The sequence below is a fragment of the Labeo rohita genome, chromosome 17, assembly GCF_022985175.1.
Source record: "Labeo rohita strain BAU-BD-2019 chromosome 17, IGBB_LRoh.1.0, whole genome shotgun sequence".
Taxonomy (NCBI): Eukaryota; Metazoa; Chordata; class Actinopteri; order Cypriniformes; family Cyprinidae; genus Labeo; species Labeo rohita.
The window spans coordinates 9,288,354-9,311,125 of NC_066885.1; the positions used below are offsets into that span (position 1 = coordinate 9,288,354).

Sequence of the window (22,772 nt, forward strand, 5' to 3'; positions counted from 1 at the left end):
ACCCCAACTGTAAATGATTGGTCTGTGGGCAAAAAAATCATAGACATGCACAATATGTGCATTTGTATGAAAAAATATAGTTAGAGTCATTATCTTATTGAAGATAATGAAGCATATCATGGCTGTCTGTTTTGCTGACGCTCAAATGTTCTTCTCTGCAAGGAGATGTCAAAGTTTCTTACTAAATGCAAATATACAGAAAATACAGGGTATCACCAGTAACCAGATGCAAGTATAAGTAAAAAAAAAAAAAAAATCAAAAAACCTTTCTCTTTTGGAATTAATCAAAAATCTGCAACCATCACAAACCTAAAATGGCAATAACTTGCATTACTGTTGGGTTTAGCATCGAGGTACAGAGTGATATCAATAAAATGCTCACATGCTCTTTGCAGCGCTCAATAGTGTCGTCCAGCTCTCGTTTGGCAGCATTGTTCTCTTTCAAATGGACTTGTCGCAGGTGTTCGAAGGCAGTAGCGTGGAGATGATTGAGCTCAGACCGCAGGGAAGCTAAAGAACACAAAAGAAACCCAATACAAACCAAAGTGTTCAACTTGAACACTTATTTTCATGCATTATAGTCTACTAAGAGCCAGCTGTCATATAATTGCTTTAGAAAGCTGACCAGAAGGTTGTAGGTTCAAACCATGAGCTATTATCATTGTACCCTTGAGCGAAAAGATTTGCTCTGTAATAAGTGCACTGTAAGTCGCTTTAGGATAAAAGCGACTGTGAAAATGACTATTTACTCTCATGATAATAGTGCATATGAATATACCACAAGACTTTAATGACCTCATAAAAGGTTCTAATCTTGTAGGCTGGTGTGTGGTGCTGTAGTTAATGTGAGCGTATGACTCACCCAGCATGGCTTTGCCCTCATCCTCCAGTTCAAAGCGCAGCGTCTGCAGCTCCTGGTCCGACTGCTGCCGGAGGATTTCCAGGGTCTGTCTGTGGGCTTCTCTCAAAGCGTGTAACTCCTCTCTCTGTTCCTGTTTTAGACGATCCTCAAGCTCCTACACAAATGCACACGTACAGAGAGGAAAATACAGACATAAAAATACAGAAGCAGACATCCAATGCATAAAACAAAAGACCACATTTGCATCTGAATGCAGCATGATGCCATGGGAACAAAAGGTGTCAATGAGAAAACTAGATTTGCATTTAATGAAGGAAATGGCAGAGCTTGCAAGGCAGCAAAAGAGGTAAGAGGTAAAACGTTTTAGGTAAGCGTAGGTTTTTTGACTGTCACTGTTATTATTATTACAATTTAAAATAGCCATTTTCAATTTTAATATATTGTAAAACATAGTTTATTCCTGTGATGCAAAGCTACATTTTCATCAGTCATTTCTCTAGTCTTCAGTGTCACATGATCATTCTAAGATGCTGATTTAATGCATTTTTTAATATCAATGTTGAAAATGTTTGTACTGCTAAACATTTTTTTGAAAACTGTGATACATTTGTTTCAGGATTTTGTGATGAATAGAAAGTTAAACCATTTATTTTAAACAGAAATCTTTTGTAACATTATAAATGTGAAAAACTGATTAACTTAAAGCATTCTTGCTGAATTATTAAAAGTATAAATTTCTTTAAAAATCTTATAACCCAAAACTTTTGCAGTGTAGTCTAAATATATTAAATATGTGACCCTGGACCACAAAACCAGTCTTTAGTAGCACGGGTATATTTGTAGCAGTAAAAATACATTGTATAGGTCAAAATTATAGATTTTTGATAATTAATGCAAAAAATCATTAGGATATTAAGTAAAGATCCTGTTCTAAGAAGATAATTTATAAATTTCATACCATATATATCAAAGCTTAATTTTTGATTAGAAATATGCATTGCTAAGAACTTAATTTGGAAAACTTTAAAGGCAATTTTCTCAGTATTTTGTTGTTGTTTTTTTGCACCCTATCCTAACAATCCACACATCAATGGAAAGCTTATTTATTCTTATTTATTCAGCTTTCAGGTGATGCATAAATGTCAATTTTGAAAAATTGACACACATGACTGGTTTTGTGGTCCATGGTCACAAATAAGTAACACAGACAATCACAGATTAGTATGCAAATGAATGTTAAACTGAAACCCAATCGAAATTTAGAATGTTAAGATGACATCATCACTGCTGTTACATTTCGAAGGCTGAACATTAATGTAAGGCAAGTAGAATTTTCTTTTACATTTTCAAAAAGACCAAAAAACGAAGACAAAGAAGAAGAATCATGCTTGTTTTATTTTTTTTACAGCCATATCTTTAACTGTAAAATATAAAAACAAATGACAACATGAATGCCAATTATTTAATATTTAAACATGTTCTCCTTTAAATATCATACTTAGTTTTTTTTTCACACAGCATAGACAGGCATATTAAAGAAGTTTACTTCCAGAACAAAAATTTACAGACGACTTACTCACCCCCTTGTCATCCAAGATGTTCAAGTCTTTCTTTCTTCAGTCGTAAAGAATTATACTTTTTAACCTCAAATGGTCAGCTTGTCTAGCTCTGCGTTGACTCTGTGCTTTCCGGGTCAGTACAGTTATGTTGAAAAACTCCCATCTCATTTTCTCCTCCAACTTTAAAATCGTCAATTTTTTTTTTTTAGAAATTAACCGACTGCTTCACTAGATAAGACCCTTCTTCCTCAGCTGGGATCGTTTAGAGCCCTTTGAAGCTGCGTTGAAACTGTATTTTGGAAGTTCAAACTCAGGGGCAGCATTGGAGTCCACTATATGGAGATAATTCCCAAAATGTTTTCCCTAAAAAACATAATTTCTTTAAGACATGAACATCTTGGATGACAAGTGAACTTCTTTAAAAAGTCTGAAAACCCGCGTTAAGCCATTTGGACTGAATTAACTGCAGAAATTTGGGAAAAAGAATAAGAATTACGAGAACTTTCAATACAGTTGGTTAGTTACTAATTAGATGACGCTGTACAGTATCATCTAATTATAGAACCATTCAGTTTTACTGTTGACACTTCGCCATTTTGTGGGTAGTTTCTCTTTATCCATGCCACCCCACGTTTGAGAGGAACGAGAGGACATTTAAACATTCCACCCACAGAGCTACTCTAACATGCAGCACCAACAACCGCATTCAAGGGTAGACATAAAAGAATAGAGATGAAAGCGACTATTAATGTTTTTTTTCATTACTTAGTAATCCGAAATGTGGCCAAATCAGCTTAAAGAAGCTTCTTTCTTGGCCGCAGCGCAAGGCTGAGCGAGATGGAGAAAAGCCTGTTAGGCTCTGCATCACATGTCTGCTTCAAATGTCTGGGTTTGCTATCTTCAAATATTCTTTGTAATGCACAATTCTGAAATGAAACAGCTGCGGTTTCCTGGATGTGAAACAGGTTTTCATATGCATAATGTGTTTTAGGAGTAGACCGCAGACAAGGAAGGACAAAAAGGAGGGTAATTTACCATATGGATGTCATGCACAGTGGAGATTCTCAGTGTGGGATGATAATGCAGGGGTGACAAATCCAGAGAGTAAAGGAAACAGACATGTACAGTACTATGAAGGGGAAAAGGAAACAGTGAAGGTGATAATCAATACAGGATGACAGGCAGTAGGCATCACGACTAGATGAGAAACAGGTAGCACATACACTATCATTCAAAAGTCTGGGGTGAGTACAATTTTTTTTTTAAAGAAATAAACACATTTATTCTGCAAGGGTGCATTCAATTGATCAATGGTGAGAGTAAAGACATTTATAATGTTACAAAAGATTTTAAATAAATTGTGAAAAAAACTTCCAAAACTAATAAACCTTGCTTTTTAAAGGAGAAGTCCACTTCCAAAACAAAGATTCACATACAATGTACTCACCCCCTTGTCATGCAAGACGTCTTTCTTACTTCAGTCATAAAGAAATTATGTTTTTTGAGGAAAACATTTCAGCATTTTTCTCCATATAATGGACTGCTATGGTGCCCCGATTTTGAACTTCCAAAATGCAGTTTAAATGCAGCTTCAAACGATCCCAAATGCGGCTGTAAACGATCCCATCCGAGGAAGAAGGGTCTTATCTAGCAAAACGATCGGTTATTTTTATTTAAAAAATACAATTTAAATATTTTTTATTCTCAAATGCACTCGCTCTCCCTGAACTCTGTGTATTCTGGCTCAAGACAGTTAGGGTATGTCGAAAAACTCCAATCGTATTTTCTCCCTCAACTGCAAGTAAACATGCAAAGATCAAACAAAAAAAAAAGATTAACAAAAAAAAAAAAACAGCGATATAGGACGATTTTGAAGTTGAGGGAGAACATGAGATGGGAGTTTTTTGACATACCCTAACTGTCATGAACCGGAAAAAAACTGAGTTCAGGCAGAGTAAGATAAGACGAGCGTGTGACATTAAAAAGTATATAAATTGTATTATTTTTATGAAAATAACCGATCGACCCTTCTTGATCTCTGGGATCATTTACAACCGCATTTGGGATTGTTTGAAGCTGCATTTAAACTGCATTTTGGAAGTTCAAAATCGGGGCACCATATCCGTCCATTATATGAAGAAAAATGCTGAAATGTTTTCCTCAAAAAACATAATTTATTTACGACTGAAAATTCAGCTTTGCATCACAGGAATAAATTACATTTGAAAATATACTGGAATAGAAAAGAGTTTTTTAAAATTGTAATAATATTTCATAAAATTGCTGTTTTACTGTATTTTTTAAATCAAAATAAATGCAGCCTTGGTGAGCATTTCATAAAACATTAAAAACTCCCCCAAACTTATGAACGCTAGTGTGTGATCAATAAAATAGGCATGTTTTTGAATAAAGATTATTTAACTAGAAACCATAGAAATATTAATTTATAAATTATAAAATGTGAAAACAAAAAATATAAAATGTTAAACTACAGTAATAAAGATCAATCCATAATCAAATGTATTGTGAGAAGTGATGTGCGAAGAAAACAAAGAAATATCACATTAACATTTACAATCACGCTCTAATATTGTTAAATTATACAAAGTGTGAACAATGTTAATCGTGTATATTAACAATGCATAAAATAATAGCTATGAAATTAGCCTCAGCAAAACCGAGGATATGGACATTTGTTTTCCAAAATTTATTTCTGAAGATATTTTAATGATGAAAATACTGGAAATATTTTAAAGGGATAGTTTACCCAAAAATGAAAATTCTGTCATTAATTACTCACCCTCATGTTGTTGCTGTGTTGCTGTCTATGCAGGGTCAGAAAGCTCTAAGATTTCATCAAAAATATCTTAATTTGTGTTCTAAAAATGAACAAAGGTCTTACAGGTTTGGAACAACATGAGGGTGATTAATTAATGACTAAATTTTCATTTTTGGGTGAACTAACCCTTTAAGAAAAAAAAGACCAAATTCTTTCAATTCAACAATAACATGTATAGTTATTGTTGGACATACTTAAATTCTTGAATACTAAATACTACTGAAAAAATGTGAAAAGTATGTTTTAAGAAAATTTGTTCACAAAGCATCCACAAGGCCAAAAGTTTCCAACTGATGAAACGCACATCTGCAACAGAGGCATTTGTGTGCGAGTTTGCATTTGTGCACGGCTGTATTTCTATGTAAGGTGCAGCTACCGTAAGCTCCATTTGTTGCGCTTCCTCCATGTCCTGCATGGCGCAGCAGTGGGCTTCCTGCAGGCGGCACTCCCTGTGCTGATGCTCCATCGCCAGCTCTTGCAGCTGCTGCGCCAGGTGCTCGCGCTCTTGGCTGAACTGCGCCTGCAACTGTTGCAGCGCGCTTTTTGACTGCGACATCTGTAGCTCCAGGCTCTGCTTCAGCAGAGAGATCTGACACAACAGAAACACAGAAAACAGGTTCAAATGACTTGTACGGAGTACCGAACCTTCAGAGAGATGGAAATTGTGAACTGTGGATAACTTATATTTGGGTAAAGGTAAAGCAGAAGATATTTTGAAGCCAAAAGAGAAAATTGGAGCATTGAGATTTGGATTTAAAGTCACTGCTATAACAAAAACACTAACTTGAAAAATGTTTTACTGCATCAATCAGTATGCTGAGAATGAAAAATTACAATGCCACAAGCAATCCGAAACATAATTCCTTTAGATATAACCCTGTGTTACGGATGAAATATGACATCAAGTGCAAACAACATGCTATTACAATAATTTTGACTGCTGTCTTTCAGTTCAGCGTTATCATCTGTTTTATGCAAGCAAAATACATTAATTCAGATCCGCTCAGCAGTGTTTCCTGAACTACCCCAGGAAACCCTAAATGAGAAAAGTAATATCATCTAAACTGCTAATCTACTGAAAGAATAATGATCTTAATCTTCATACATTTCAATGCATAAAAATGAGATGAAGCCTAAGATAAAGAAATAAATAGTGAGAAGTCTTGCGAAAGAAAATAAACAGGAGATGGCGGGCACATCTCTGCATGCAGCAAGCGGTGGGCTGGAAATAGATACTGAGGCAATAAAATGAGGGCAAAACAAGAGGAGAGTGCTTCATGGCAGACTTCAGTGGCTGGACTACACTGCATTTGAATTCACACGCAGATTTGTCTCAACAAACTGTTGAGGGACTTAAAATCCAGGATTATTTGAGGTTGAGAGACCACGCTGGAGCTGATTTTAAAACCAATCTGTAACATCCCTGCAGACAAAAGTGTATCCTCCTTGATGAACTATAAAGGAAATAGTATTTCACAGAACCTTCATTGCTTTGGGATCTACCTACATGGAATTTTTTTTATATTTAAATTAATATATAATTTAAATAATTATTGTTTTTAAATTTTAAATATAATAAATTTATCCTATATTACAAATCAGGCAAAGTATTTTAATTAAAGCTGTCAAGCAATTAAAAAATGTAATTTAATAAATCAATTAATCAGATTAATCATAGTTAAATCTCGTAGTTGAGAAAATGCCCCAAATAAACATAACTATAAGCCAATAATTCATTATGGTAGACAAAAGCATAATATATATTGCAAATAATTGCTTTAAGGCTATCAAGCAGTTTAAGAAATAATGTAATTTAATAAATGAATTAATTAGATTAATCATAGTTAAATCACATAGTTAAATATGGAAAAAATGCCCCAAATAAAGATAACTGTAAGTCAATAATTTATTATGGCAGACAAATCGTAATATATATTACAAATAATTGATTTAAGGCTATCAAGCAATTTAAAAATCATGCAATTTATTAAATTAATTAATGACATTAATCATAGTTAAATCACATAATTAAATATGTGAAAAATGCCCCAAATAAACATAACTATAAGTCAATAATTTAATATGGCAGACAAATCATAATATATATTACAAATAATTACTTTAAGGCTATCAAGCAATATAAAAATAATGCAATTTAATAAATGAATTAATTAGATTAATCATAGTTAAATCACAGTTAAAAGTTGAGAAAATGTCCCAAATAAAGAGAACTGTAAGTCAATAATTTATTATAGCTGACAAAGCATAATATATATTGCAAATAACTGCTTTAAGGCTATCAAGCAATTTTAAAAAAATGTGATTTATTAAATTAATCAGATTAATTATAATTAAATCACAGCTAAATATTAAAAAAAATGCTCCAAATGAAGATGGCTATAATTGAATAATTTATTATGGCAGACAAAAGCATAATATATATTACAAAATAATTGCTTTAAGGCTTTGAATTAAAGAAAAGCCATTATCTATCTATCTATCTACCTATCTATCCATCTATCGTCATTCTGATGCCAACAACAAAACGCAAATATTGGCCGGTATTGATGTAAAGTAATTGATATACAGTACAGATCCCTAGATTTGCATGAGATTAGGGGCACTGACCCGAGGAAGCACTAAAGATAGACGACGAACACCAAGAGATGCTGACAGATGTCTGACACAGCAACTTTTAGAGGCTGTTGACATAAGTGACAGTGACGTGACTCTAGAGAGACACACTACAGGAGGCAGGCTGTCACTTTACAGGACTTGGCAAACACACAGAGCAGCATCATTGTAAATGAGGATGCACACACTAAAGACTGTGTGTAAATCTTGACTAAGTATCTAGAATTTTAAGTTTTCATGATATTGCACAAGACCAGAAAAGCCTTGACAGCATCAGGATTTTTAAAAAGAACATCAGTCAGTCTGAACTAAATGATGAGTGAACTGTTGACAGATACTTGGCTGACAGTTACTCTAATAAGAATCACAGCTATGGGACTTATTATGATCTCAGACGTCATACTATTCCAAATTAATATATTCAAGGAGACATCTGATGGAAAACAGGAATTTCCTTGCTCTTTTGAAATAAAAAATGATATGTGGATAATACTAATATGTTCAAAAGAGGCTCTCTTTGCTGTCCAGGCAGACTTAGTTTCAAACACTTCATGGGATTTGGTGTCAGAAACACTAGCACATTAATATATGATCATTAACATGTGCATTTCAACATTATATTAGGTCTTTTGATTTGCTACTTTTTTTAAATAACAAACATTTGTTTTGATTTGCTAAATTTTTGTTTCATTTTTACAAACTACATTTTTACAAAATTTTGCTACTTATTTAACAGATGTTTTGTGTGGTTACATGTTTTGTTTGTTCTTGCAAATATTTGTTTTATTACACTTCTGTTTGTTTTTCAAACACAATTATTTATATAACTGTTTATGCTATAAGAAACCTAAAACGAGTACTTACAATACAATAGTAACTTTTCTGTTTTTACAAAATTTGTTTTGATTTGCAACATTTTAATTAAATTTTTATAAACTACATTTACAATAACATTTACATTTTTTATAGTTACATTTTAATTGTTCTTACAAATGTTTTGTTACAGTTTTATTTGTTTTATAAAAACAAACTGAAAAACTAGCAGTTCAGTGAAAAAATGTTACAATAGTGTAGAACACAAGAATTTTTGGGGTTTACAGTTTTGGTTTTACAAATGTTTGCTTGATTTTTTTGACATTTAGTTAGATTTTTACAAACATTTGTTACTTCTTTAACAAATGTTTGTTTTGTTTAGCTACATTTTTGTTTGTTATTACAATTGTTTTTTTTACAGTTTTGATCCTTTTTAAAAAAAATAATAATGTATACATATAATAAGCTTTTGTTTTTACATTTCTGTTTTTACACACATTTGTTTGGATTTGCACCATTTTTGTTTAATTTTTACAAACTACATTCACATACATTTTACTAACTACATTTTATTTCTACAGATGTTTGTTTTGTTTGGTTACGTTTTGTTTGTTTTTACAAATGTTTGTTTTGTTACAGTTTCGTTCATTTTTAGAACATTTTGGAATTGTTAACATTTGCTCGATTTACTACATTTTTGTTTGATTTTCACAAACATTGGCCACTTCTTTAACAGAAGTTTGTTTTGTGTTCTTACAAATGGTTGTTGTTACACTTCAGTTTGTTTTTAAAACACTGTTTTATATGACTGTTTATGCTACGAGAAACCTACAAAAAGAGTACATCTAGGGAAAAAGTTACAATAATATATACATACAATAAGCTTTTGTTTTTACATATCTGTTTTTACAAACATTTGTTTGGATTTGCACTATTTTTGTTTAATTTTTACAAACTACATTCACAGAAATTTGACTAACTACATTTTTTTTCTACAGATGTTTGTTTTGTTTGGTTACATGCTTTGTTTTTACAATTGTTTGTTTTGTTACAGTTTTGTTCATTTTTAGAACATTTTAGAATTGTTAACATTTGCTTGATTTACTACATTTTTGTTTGATTTTCACAAACATTTGCTACTTGTTTAACAGATGTTTGTTTTGTTTTTTCTTACAAATGTTTATGTTACACTTCTGTTTGTTTTTCAAACGCAACTGTTTATGCTACAAGCCTAAAATGTTTACAATAGTGTAGAATAGAATACATTTTAGTTTTAAATTAATTAAATTTTCGTTTTTTACAAACTTTTTTTTTATTTGCTACATTTTTTATGCTTGTTTGTTTTGTACACTTTCGTTTGTTCATTAAAACACAATTGTTTATATGACTACTACAAGAAACCAGAAAACAAGAGTACCTCTGGGAAAAAATACAAGGCATTTTTGTTTTTAAAAACATTTGCTTTGATTTGTTACATTTTTGTTTGATTTTTACAAATGTTTGCTTTGTTTGATTGCATTTTTTTTTCCAGAAAAAAAAAAAAACTGTGTACTTCTGGGGGAAAAAAAATTAGCACACACCTCTAAAATGTTAAAGGGATAGTACACCCAAAAATGAAAATTCTATCACTACTTACTCACCTTCATGTTGTTTCAAACCCATAGGATGTTTGTTTATCTTCAGAACACAAATTATGATATTTTTGATGAAATCCAAAAGCTGATGCAGAAAAAAATTTTTTTTGAAATAAAATCATTATTTTTGTTTTCTTTGCACACAGCTTCATAAGATTAAGGTTGAACCACTGATGTCAAATGGACTATTTTAACAATGTCCTTACTACCTTTCTGTGCCTTGAACATAGTTTTGTTGCTGTTTATGCAGGGTCAGAAATCTCGGATTTCATTAAAAATATTTTAATTTGTGTTCAGAAGATGAACAAAGGACTTGGACTTTGGAACGACATGAAGGTGAGTAATTGACAGAATTTTTTTTTTGGGTGAACTTTCCCTTTAAATGTGGACAACAGGTACAAACACTAAAAAGTCTCCTCTGTGACCCTCCGTTACCTGTTCCAGCAGGTCCTCCACCTTCCTTTGCCAGCTCTCCCTGGCTGCCATCATCTCCAGGTCTCTCTGCTGGGAAAGTTGTGTCAGGGCCACCTGTTTCTCCGCCTGATGTTCAGCTGTGAGCTCTTCCCGAAGACCCTTCAGCTCATCCCTGAGAGGAATCAAAGAAACAGAGGGTGCAACTGACAGGGTGAAACCGGTACAAGGACGCATTATTTAAACAGCGTGGAAGCGACTTTGAAAGTGAGATATTAAAATGTTAATAAGAGCCACACAGATGTCTCCGTAACCTTCAGCTCACTGTATACCGTGTGCTGCCGTACCATTGTGCAGATTAGATGTTAACCTCTTACTCTTGCAATTAGCATATTTTAATCCAAATGCACGCGTGTGTAAGAGGATTTGTCACAGGCTTTGATGCAGGACAGACTGCTCCCATTTTAGAGCCTTTTTTTAGATTTGATTTGCACTCTGTAAAAACCAAACACTGTGTACAGTCACAGTTTATTCAATTTGATACACTGTGCGCCGACAAATACCGCTCTGTTTTTAGCCTCGTCTTCTCTACAGTAATGCATGACTCATATGTTTCGTGCAGCACCTCAGAGCATCGGTCCACTTGAGATCCAGCTCCTCTGTGATTTTGTCCATTTTCTGTTTCTCCTCTGTTTTGATAGCGATGACCCTGGCTTCATGTTGCTGCTTCTGGGTCTCTATCTCCTCCTGCGAGCGGATAATGAATCATCATGGGAAAAGCAACGAGAGAGCAGTTTCCAGTAGAGCTGATTACACAAATGGCGTCTTTAGACATGCAAGCTCTTCCTGCACTTCGCAGGCTTTACCGCAGAACAAAAGCGGCTGTTTCTGGGTGTCTTAAAAATTGAATGAGGCTTAATTTTTCTTTTAACATCTCTGCCACGCTCCATTATCCGTCTCCTATTGCAGTGATTGCCACGCTGAATTCCCACTTCTCCCTCTAAACGATGAGATGCGTCAGTGGTTTTCACGCCTCTAAAAGCGTGAACGAACTTGTACATTTTATATCAACATCTCTAAAGACATCTTCTGTTTTCAGAATGAGAAACTGACTCAAAATGCATAGCATTTATAATAAATGGAGTAAAAAACATTGGTGCACTTTACTTGTAGGTCTGTGAGGAGGTTGCTTGTCTCTCTCACTCTCGCCCTGGTGGCATCCAGCTCGATGAGAAGCTTTTCTTGGCCGTCTTTAAGACAGGAGATGTGGTTCTCAGCAGTATCCAGATTTTTTTCACTGTCCTTCACAAGATCCTTCAAATGAGACACCTAAGCCACAAAGACAGTGAAATGCATGTATAAAATTACAAAATGGAGGTCATTCTTACTATGCAGTAGATTCCCTTACATACAGTATTTGTCTTTGTATAATCAAGAAAATAATCAAACTCAAAATAATCAAACAAAACTCACAATTTTTGAAGATGGAAATTACATTAGTTCACAATACAACAATTACGTTACATGGGGTAAATATAAAATAAAATTAGATTTCAAAGGTTTCTTCATAATCTCTGTAGATTTAATTATTTCAAAATTACATTATTCTTCAGGAAGTGACATCATTTTAGTGTAAAAATGAGCATTAACAATGAATTTCTGAGGTGTTTTGGCTTTTCTCACTCCAGCATTCCATCATGTCTGATTAAATGACAAAAATCAATAATATAATATAATATAATATAATATAATGAAAGATAATTACAAGATGTCATATAAATATAATAAAATATTAACCCTTTGACTGTCACCTCCAATATCCAAACTTAAATTGTTTTAATTCATAAACAAATGCATTTCCATGGTAATGTAATGTCTGATTTTAAACTGGATGAATTTTGAGGTTTTATGATATGTCATTTCTCATGTTTTCTAAAACGTGATAGTGAAAAAGGCAGCAAAACAAGATTTTGTGACAAAGGTCAGAACTCCTGTTATGGTGCAGATTTTTGAGGTGCACTCTTGTCATCAATTAATCCAGTGGTTCCCAAACTTTTTCTGCCGAGCCCCACTTTTGCAGAATAAAAAAAAAAATTACGTTTTTTAAGGGTAGAAACATTAAAAGTAAAGCATGCAGCTTTACTATGTACTATTTTTTTATTATGTAACAGCATTCATTGCTTTTTAAACAGATTTTGTTGTCTTTTCAAAAACTTATCCATGCTTAGAGCAGAACTACTATGCGTCATTCATTCATAATTGTACTCGGCTAACGGCAATTCTTATTTCTGATATCAATTGTACCATCTAGTGGTCTGTTATTTTACGACAAAAACCACTACAACTGATAACAGACAGCTGCAGCGGGTACTGCGAGTCTTGAGGTAATAAAATATGATGAAATTCATATTTTGTGTTAAATTATTTACATATGTGGCAAGTAGCCATACAATAAACAAGATAATTTCACAGTGGTGTCTTGTATCAAAAATTCTTGGCCGAAACTGAAATTGCTTTGTAATAATTATTTATTATTTTATTAAATAATATAGCTATTTTGTAAGACTTTTAAATTTAACTCAATAATTTTTAATGATACTGAATAAAAAAATAAATAAATAAATAAATCACAAGCCAATAAAATAACCACGTTTATGAAAAGTAAAAATAAAATTGGACAGAGAATATATGAATATTAAATCTCAATATATTATTTTTATTCAGTTCTATGAAACAGAATTAGATATAACTTTTTTTGACTAATTATCAAAATAATGTATAGTCCTACAAAGCTATTATTATCAGAGCATGTGAGCAGAGCATACTGTCACGAGAGGGTAGCGTCATTTTACCAGCGTTGTCCAGTACAGCTGTACTACAGCATGTTACAGCACAGTATGCGACGCTGTTGCAAACAGGAACAAGTATACATAGACATTTTCTGTCGGCGCGTTATTTGAGGGGACTTTGCTTTTCCAGTGAGCATAAGCCGTACGCGAGTGGAGCATTCGTATGGGCCTTGAGTAACTCAACGGAACGCACATTCATAGAGCGGAATATTGAGCGGAGCGTCGCACATTGAGCGGTGCGCGCTGAATACTGCCGGGCGGCACGGCAGATATTTTCGGTCGTTTATCTCTTTCGAATCTCTATAAAAATCGGCTGACTGTACACTAGCCTTGTCGCGCCCCCCCTAGGGGTTGCGCTCCCAGGTTTGGGAACCACTGAATTAATCTATTACTGTTCGTACAAAATTTATAACAAAAAGCAGTGGTAAAATGTCTATTTAGGAGTCTTAAACTTTTCCAACGATATATAGTTTGTCAAGATTAGATTAGGATTTATTTGTAATATTGGGGAAAAAACAGGGTTTTTGGAAAAAAGTAAATTGTTTTAAATCTGGTTTAAGGTTTGTCCAGCTAGACTTGAAGGATTAGTTCATTTCCAGAATAAAAAATTCAACTAAAAAGAAATTAAGGTTTTTGAGGAAAACAATCCAGGATTTTTCTCCATATAATGGACTTCAATGCTGGCCAATGGGCTGAAGGTTCAAATTGCATTTTCAGTGCTGCTTCAAAGAGCTCTACATGATCCAGGCTGAGGAATAATAGGATCTTGTCTAGCAAAACAATAAAAATTGATATACTTTTTAACCGCAAATGCTGGTCTTGCACTAGCTCTGCGCTGCGCGTCTGTGACTTCACATATCACGAAATCATGTTGAAAAGGTCACACGGTTAGTTCTTCATCTTTGTACTTTGGTTCAAAAATGTAGGGTAGGGAAAAAAACTCCATCTCATTTTCTTCTCCAACTTCAAAATTGTTCAACATCGTCGTTTTACTTTTTTTGTGTGACCTCTCAAACGTGACTACGTAATGCATGCAAGATGAGCATTTGTGGTTAAAAAGTATAGAATTTTTAGAAAATGTCCAATTGTTTCACTAGATATGACCCTTATTCCTTGGCTGGGATCGTGTAGAGCCCTTTGAAGCTGCACTAAAACTGCAATTTGGACTTTCAACCCATTGCCTCCCACTATATGGAGAAAAGTCCTGAAATGTTTTCCTCAAAAACCTTAATTTCTTTTCGAATGACGAAAGACATGACATCTTAGATGACATGGGGGTAAGTAAATTATCAGGAAATTTTTATTCAGGAAGTGAACTAATCCTTTAAATAATCTACCAGATCAAAACAAGCTAGAAATGCAGCTGATCGACCATCTAAACCAGTTAGGACTGGTTAAAAAAATGTAGCTAAAGCTCTAAAACTAGCTGCTGTATTTTGAAGCTGAAAGGTTAATCTAAATAAAAATAAAAAGTTGTTCATCTAAACCTCTTGGTTGGCCATGTTGAGTTTGGTAGTGAGCTCCTCTCGTATGGTCTCCAGTTGCTGTTGCAGATGGTTTCTCTGCTCTTCCAATGACAGACGGCGGATATCAAACTGTTGTCTCATCTCCTGGGAAAGTTCAAAACAAAGAGAAAACATCAGAAAAGCTATAGCAGGCCAGTGAAATGAGAGGTGAAACCAGACAGTCGGACAATCTGCTCCTGACAGATAGATGGGAGTCTTTTTCCATTTAATTACACAGGAGCTATAAAAGAGCTTTGTTGAGCAGAGAGAGGTTTTCAAAAAATAAAGTGACATGATTGTCATGAGATGACAAGAAGATTAGTTCAATATTTGTCGTGATTGAGAGCTATTTTTATGGCGCGCCACAAAAACAGTGAGAATAATATCACTGTCACATTGTCATCACTGCAATGAGAAACGGCTGTTTGCATAATCAACACTCAACGAGGAGCAGAAAATGTAATTTGGCATAGCTCTCAGGGTTTCAATAGATGATTTGGGAACAGTGATAATCCAGCAGTCGTGTTTAATAGCACTAAATATTCATATTTTTAATTTGTTTTGCATTAAGACATTGCAGTTTATTTTTATTAAACGACACAGAGAGTAACAACATTCAAAGGGAGTGAATATCTAGTGTGAAAAAGCTAATAAAGCAAAAACTTAAAGCTCACAATAGATCTAAATTAATATAAACACATTAATTTAAAAGCTCACCCAAAAATCAGGCTATTTAATATGCAGATGAGTTTGTTTATTCATCAGATTTAAAGAAAATTTAGCATTACATCACTTGCTCACCACTGGATCCACTATAGTGAATGGGTGCTGTCAGGATGAGAGTCCAAACAGCTGATAAAAACATCACAATAATCCACAAGCAATCCACATAGCTCCAGTTTAATTCCAAACGTCTCATCTACATCTTGCATGGCCTGAAGTTGAGTACATTTTCAGCATTTTTCCATTTTACTACTCATTTAAGCACTAAATCCATAGTAAAAAAAAAAAGTTCTTACACTGAGCAACTGGTTCTTCTCTCTCTCAGCAGCATTGCGAGCGCTTTCCTGCTGGACTCTGTGCTTCTCCTTAAGTTCCTCTACGGATTCTGCTTGGCTTTCTTTCAGACGGGCCGTTTCCTCCTCGTATTTGGCCCTAACTCGCGCCAGCTCCATCTCATAGTTCTGCTTTTCCTCACAAAGCGTCTGCCAAAACAGCACAGCTTCATTTACACTTTGTCAAATCTCGATACCTCGTTTCGAATACCGTGATAATTGTTTCCACTTGGCAGTGACTGATTTCAAAATGCTATTTTGCAACAGTTTGTGCACATCATATTAGGCATGTATGATTATACAGTCCCTGTCCCAAGGATGTAACCAAATATTCGAGATTGGGGGGAGCTAAATGTAAAAATCAAATATTCTGTCAATGGAAAACGCATACAGTTAAGGTCGAAAGTTTACATACACCTTGCAGAATCTGCAAAATGTTAATTATTTTACCAAAACAAGACATAAAAGACATTTACATTTACAACTGTAAAAGTTTACATATACTTGATTCTTAATACTGTGTTGTTACCTGAATGATCCACCACTTTGTTTAGTGATCATGAGTCCTTTGTTTGTCCTGAACAGTTAAACTGCCCGCTATTCTTCAGAAAAATCCTTCAGGTCCCACAAATTCTTTCATTTTTCAGCATTTCTGTGTATTTGAACCCTTTCCAACAATGACTATGATTTTGAGATCCATCTTTTCACACTGAGGACAACTGAGGGACTCATATGCAACTATTACAAAAGGTTCAAACACACGCTGATGCTTCAAAAGGAAACACGACACATTAAGATCCTTAATGTGGGTGAAACTTTTTGAATTTGAAGATCATGGTAAATTTAACTTATTTTGTCTTCTGGGAAACATGTAAGTATCTTCTGTAACTTCTGAAGGGCAGCACTAAATGAAAAAAAATGTACACATCTTCATTCTGTTCAAAAGTTTACACTTCTGGCTTTTAATGCATAGTTTTTCCTTCTGGAGCATCAGTGAGCATTTGAACCTTCTGTAAAAGTTGCATACGAGTCCCTCAGTTGTCCTCAGTGTGAAAAGATGGATCTCAAAATCATACAGTCATTGTTAGAAAGGGTTCAAATACACAAAAAATGCCACATTCGGTGTCACATGAACCTTCAGAAATCATTCTAATACGCTGATTTGGTGCTAAAGAGACATTTCTTATTATTACCAATGTTGAAAACATCATATTTTTGTGGAAATTATATTTTTTCGGGATTCTCTAATGAGTAGAAAATTTTAAAAGAACAGCATTCATTTAATACGCATTACTTACTAACTACAAACAGTAGAAACACTTCCTGCAACACTTTCTCCAACACTTGCAAAATCAGTAATTGCTTCCAAACAGGTCTGCTTCCTGTCTGCCTATTAAAGAAAAAAAAGAAAAGGTGAAAAATTATTTACCTTCTCCAGGTTGAGGATCTTCTGATGCTGTTGTTCGTCCAGTGTTTGAATCTGTTTCTGAAGTCTTTCTCTCTCCTCTTCCAGCTGTAGGATCTTCTCCTTCAGACGGTTCTGCTCAGAGCCCAGGTCCCTAATCGTGGCCTCGTGGCTCATTTGGGTCGCTTGAAGAGAGCCTATCTGACCTGTTAATTAAATCCAATGAGTGTTTTGTTAGATTAAGGCTTCCTCAAAAAAAACAATTGACCCTAGACCACAAAATCAGTCATAAGGGTCAATTTTTTAAATTTTAGATTTCTACATCATCTGAAAGCTGAATAAATAAGGTTTCCATTGATTGGTTTGTTAGTATAGGATTTGGCGGAGATACAACTAGTTGATAATCTGGAATCTGAGGGTGCAAAAAATATATATATATATTGAGAAAATTGCCTTTAAAGTTGTCCAAATGAAGTAGCAATGCATATTACTAATCAAAAAGTTTTTATATATTCATGGTAGGAAATTCACAGAATATGATCTTTACTTAATATCCTAAAATCTATCATTTCTGACCCATACATTGTATCATTGGCTATTGCTACAAATATACCCGTGCTACATATGTCTGGTTTTGTGGTCCAGGGTCACAAATATGGTATATTATTTGTGAACACGAAGGAGTCAAATCACAAACACAAAAACTATGTAGAATTCAAGTGGAAATTCAGGCAAAACAGAGTTAAATCCATTTCTGCCAAGCTATAACGAAACCGTAACCTCTCTAAAAAAAAAAAAACCTCTCACATTGCAGCTTGAGTGATTCAGTGTCATATGCTGAAGAAAAATGTAATTTGTTCATGACATTATTCTCACTGGCTTTGTGAAGGATTTCATTGGCCTGCTGCTGAACTCGATCTCTGCTTCCCTCCAGCTCATATTCTGTATCTTTCAGCTGCATCACCCAAATCTCTCCATCCTGTATGGCCTCTTCCAGCTGCTTGTGCAACTCCTGCAAATGGGAAAAATTGCTTTTTTGAGATGCATTATTACTTTTAGAAAGCATTTTACTCACAAACTCATCTCAGTGATGTTTATTTCATTTCATTATATACAGTAAATTGTGAGTACCCAGTGCATTTTGAGGACATTTTGCCTAGTGAAGCGGAAAACGCAGACAGAATCAAGAAATCCAGCTGAATGTCATGGAACTTTGCAAAACTGGGACAAATAAATGCGGCATGGACTTATGACTATGAATATTAAGCCGCAAAAGTCTATTTAAATATGAATCCTACCTGTTCTGTGTGTTTCTGTGTGAATTAATCATTTGCTACACACATACTGAATCTTACGTGCCGCTTACAGTGTTTTCAGTCTCTGTCGTCTTAATATAAGAGTACATTAACACATGTATGTAATCTCTAGAATGGCTCAGAGAGTCAATTCATGACCATTTTAGCTTTCTTTTTAAGAAAAACCATCATCACAAAGGTCTTCACAGCAACCCATCAAAATGAAAGTTTGGTTTAACTTGAAGAAACTGTTTACAGAAATATATTACTTAATGTAATGATAGTACTACTACTACTAATTAAATTTTTATTAAAACTATATTTTTGAGAGATATTAACCAGAGGATTTTTTTTTTCATGTTAAAAAAACGTAAATACGGTATTTTTTCTTGTGCGGAGCACAGGCTGTTGTCAGAATCCTTGTGCAAACAGAGATCTGATCTCTCCATCATTCAATCCAGTCTGTCTTAAAAAACAGAAAAAAGGGAGACAGACTAAATCCAGAAGAACTGTGGCAACATCTCCAAGATGCTTTAAGAGACCTACACCTACAAAGCTACAGTACTGTTAACATTTTTAGGCAGTTAGGCACATAAAATGAGGATGCTGTCAAAAACAACGTCATAAATAGATTTTCTTTATCAATGAGCTTCTATTAACTAAAATAAATCAGTATTTGATGTGACCATCCTTTGCGTTTAAAACAGCTTTTGCCCTATGTGCACTTGTGCATAGTTTTTCAGGTAGCTTTGCAGGTAGGTTACTTGAAACATCTTGGAGATGTTGCCACAGTTCTTCTGGATTTAGTCTGTCTCATTTTTTCTGTTTCTTCATGTCATTCCAGGAAGACTGGATGATGATGAGATCAGATCTCTGTGTGGAGCACTGGCTGTTGTCAGACTCCTTGTGCAAACAAAAATCTCACTAGATTATTACAATTAATGGCAAGCAGAACATTTGGAAATGTAAAGAGATATTTTTTACTGACACACTACAGCAAAAGATAGAAATAACTTACTTTAAACCATTTTTTAGCTGGTGAAAATACTAGTCGCCTAAAACTTTTGCACAGTACTGTATATACATATAATAAAATTTAATGAACCCATTTCAGTTAATTAGACATACTTTTTGATTAAATTTTTTTAATTTAATTATTAAAACAGAGTCTAGAAAAATTAAAATGGGAAAAATGAAATGTTCAAATAGAAAAACGGAATTCGGAAATATAACGGAATTTGGGGAAAAAAAAATAATAGTGAAAAACCATCATCACAAAGGTCTTCACAGCAACCCATCAAAATAAAAGGTTGGTTTAACTTGAAGAAACTGTTACAGAAATATACTTAATGTAATGATAGTACTACTACTACTAATTAAATTATTATTAAAACTATATTTTTGAGAAATATTAACCAGAGGAATTATTTTATGCAAAAAAGTAAATACAGTATTTTTGAAAAAAAAAAATAAAAAAAAAATAGAAAAATGCAATTCGCAAATATAACGGAATTTGCAGAAAAAAAATTCAAATTTAGTGAAATTATAGTTTGGAAATGCACAATATCTTTGTTTTCTTTACGCATCATCATTTTCATACTTTGATATTTAATATTTTTCTTTTTGTAGACAAGTGCACTTTTGATAAATACTAATAAAAAAAAAAATTCAGCTTTTCCATTACGTGAATAAATTGCATTTTTCTCAATATTAATGTTTTATTGTTTTTTTAATCAAATAAATGAAGCCTTGGTAAGCATAATGACTTCTTTCAAGAACATTAAATAATTTTACCAACCCCAAATGTTTGAATGGTAATTGTTTACTTCACTTATTGATTAGATTATAGTTTTTAAAAATCTGTAATATTTATGATAGATTTCCATATTAAGATTAAAAGTCTGTTTCTGTGAAAAGGGTAAAACAATAAAATCGACAATAAAAGGTATATTAAAAGTAATAAAATTATATGATTTAGACACTTCTAAGACATTTTCAATATGACTGTAATATAACAGGAATAAAAAAGTTATTACAGTTTAAATAATCAACCCAATAAAGCACCTAGAGCATTGAACATCCTTCATTGAATCTTCAAGTAATGAAAAAGTTAAAATCATTACCTTAATTGTGACTTCTGCATTGTTAAGAGACGCCTGCAGTCTGTTGGTCTTGTCCCTGCTTTCCCGCGCCTCATCCTGAGCTCTGTGGAGTTCAGCACGGAGTTTACAAAGGGTCCTCTGAAGCGCCGACTCCTGCACCTGAAACTCCTTTCTCAATTCCACCTCCGTTCTCTTCCAGGCCAGCAAGTTCTCTGTGGTGAGCTGCTGCGTTCGCCTCATGGCCTCCAGCTCACGTTCATAGAAGCCTTGAGCCTTGCTCAGCTTGGCCTCGTATTCCTCCACCAGCCTGACTTTGTCCTGCGTCAACTCCTCTACACGCTCCATGAGCGACTCCAGCTCCGTACGGTGCAGCTCGGCCAGTTTCTCCTGTTCCAGGCTGGAGTTTGCACTCTGGTTCTGCTGGCTTTCCAGTAGCTCCTGCACCTCCTGTCGATGTACTGACTTGAGCTCCTCCAACGCCCGCCGTTTCTCCTGCTCAAACTGGGCTTGCACCTGACTAAAGGAGCGCAACTTCTCTTCGAACTCGTGTCGCATCTCCTCCACTTCACGAGACATGGAAACTACACGTTGTGTGTGCTGGGCCTCCGTGCACAGCTGCGTGTCCTCCACGCGCTGCCGGTACATCTCGAAGTCGGCAAGCGCTTGGCGCTTCATGTGTTCGTGCAGCTCCACGGATTCCTCCAGGGACTGCAGGCGCCGTTTCAAGTCGGCCTCGTCTCCGATCTTGCTCTTGTAGTGAAGGATCTTCTCCCGAGCCTCTGTCAGAATGTGCTGAACCTCCTCATCATGAGCCTCCTTCAGAGATTGGATGGCATCTTCATGCTCGTCGTTTTTCGTGTTAAGGGCGTAAATGACCTGTGAGAAACGGGTGATCAGAAACAAAAAATTGGAAATGTCGCATCATTTCTAGACAGCCTGTCTGTCTTTCATCTCTAAAAATAGGTGAATAACTCAGCTGTCAGCACCCTTAAAATCTGTGATTATGTGATCGGTCCGCATATTTATTGAAAACAGCAGATGCACTAAGATTTTTGATGTTAGTGTAAGTCATTTTTAAACTTTAAAGTTCATTAAATTAAGATTTAATCACAGAGCGGCAAAGTGCAGCATGAAGGCCAGACCTTTATTTTTTCTGTGGAATACAAAAGAAGATATTCTGAAGACGTTCTCAGTGTTTTATTTGTCCATACAATTAAAGGTGACCCCACTGACCTCCATTGTATATAAAACAGTTGAAGCATTCATTAAAATTTCTTCTATTGTGTTCCAGAGCAGACATTCAGGTCTTGAAGTACATGAGGGTGAGTAATTGAAACTTGTCCCAGTTGATTAATCACAAAAAATTAACAATTGTTTTGTATTACAAGTTTTTTGTAAATGTAATGTTTAAATATGCAAATGATGCATTGTCTAATTCAATATGCACTGATTTGCATACACTTCCAGAACAGAAATCTAAACACTGGATAAAGCCAGGTTCAAAATTCTTGTTTTATTTTGTTGCCATTAGTGTTAAATACAGAGGGGGTCTCTTTTTATCTCTCTATTAATCAGAAAGATAAGATTTTTTATGTTTTTTTAAAGAATTCTCTTCTGCTCACCAAGCCTGCATTTATTTGATTCAAAATACAGCAAAAGCAGTAATACTGCAAAATATTTTACTATTTTAAATAACTGCTTACTAATTGAAAATATTTCAAAATGCAGTTTATTCCTAAATGTTCAGCATCATTACTCCAGTCTTCAGTGTCACATGATCCTTCAAAAATCATTTTAATATGCTGATTA

General features: G+C 34.4%; 1 protein-coding gene across 2 annotated transcripts in view; it reads right to left on the minus strand.

Annotated features, from left to right (window-relative positions):
- The window catches only part of fam184aa (family with sequence similarity 184 member Aa), a 41,300-nt gene that overhangs the window by 13,799 nt on the left and 4,729 nt on the right, over positions 1 to 22,772 (minus strand). For both annotated transcript variants that reach the window (XM_051132568.1, XM_051132569.1), the window contains exons 2-12: positions 20,985 to 21,839; positions 18,443 to 18,578; positions 17,591 to 17,772; positions 16,126 to 16,311; positions 15,089 to 15,211; positions 11,920 to 12,081; positions 11,378 to 11,499; positions 10,777 to 10,927; positions 5,637 to 5,849; positions 863 to 1,016; positions 383 to 510 (exon numbers count right to left, since the gene is read on the minus strand). In XM_051132568.1, the coding sequence (XP_050988525.1) occupies positions 383 to 510; positions 863 to 1,016; positions 5,637 to 5,849; positions 10,777 to 10,927; positions 11,378 to 11,499; positions 11,920 to 12,081; positions 15,089 to 15,211; positions 16,126 to 16,311; positions 17,591 to 17,772; positions 18,443 to 18,578; positions 20,985 to 21,839 (2,412 nt within the window). The remainder of the gene's footprint in view (positions 1 to 382; positions 511 to 862; positions 1,017 to 5,636; positions 5,850 to 10,776; positions 10,928 to 11,377; positions 11,500 to 11,919; positions 12,082 to 15,088; positions 15,212 to 16,125; positions 16,312 to 17,590; positions 17,773 to 18,442; positions 18,579 to 20,984; positions 21,840 to 22,772) is intronic.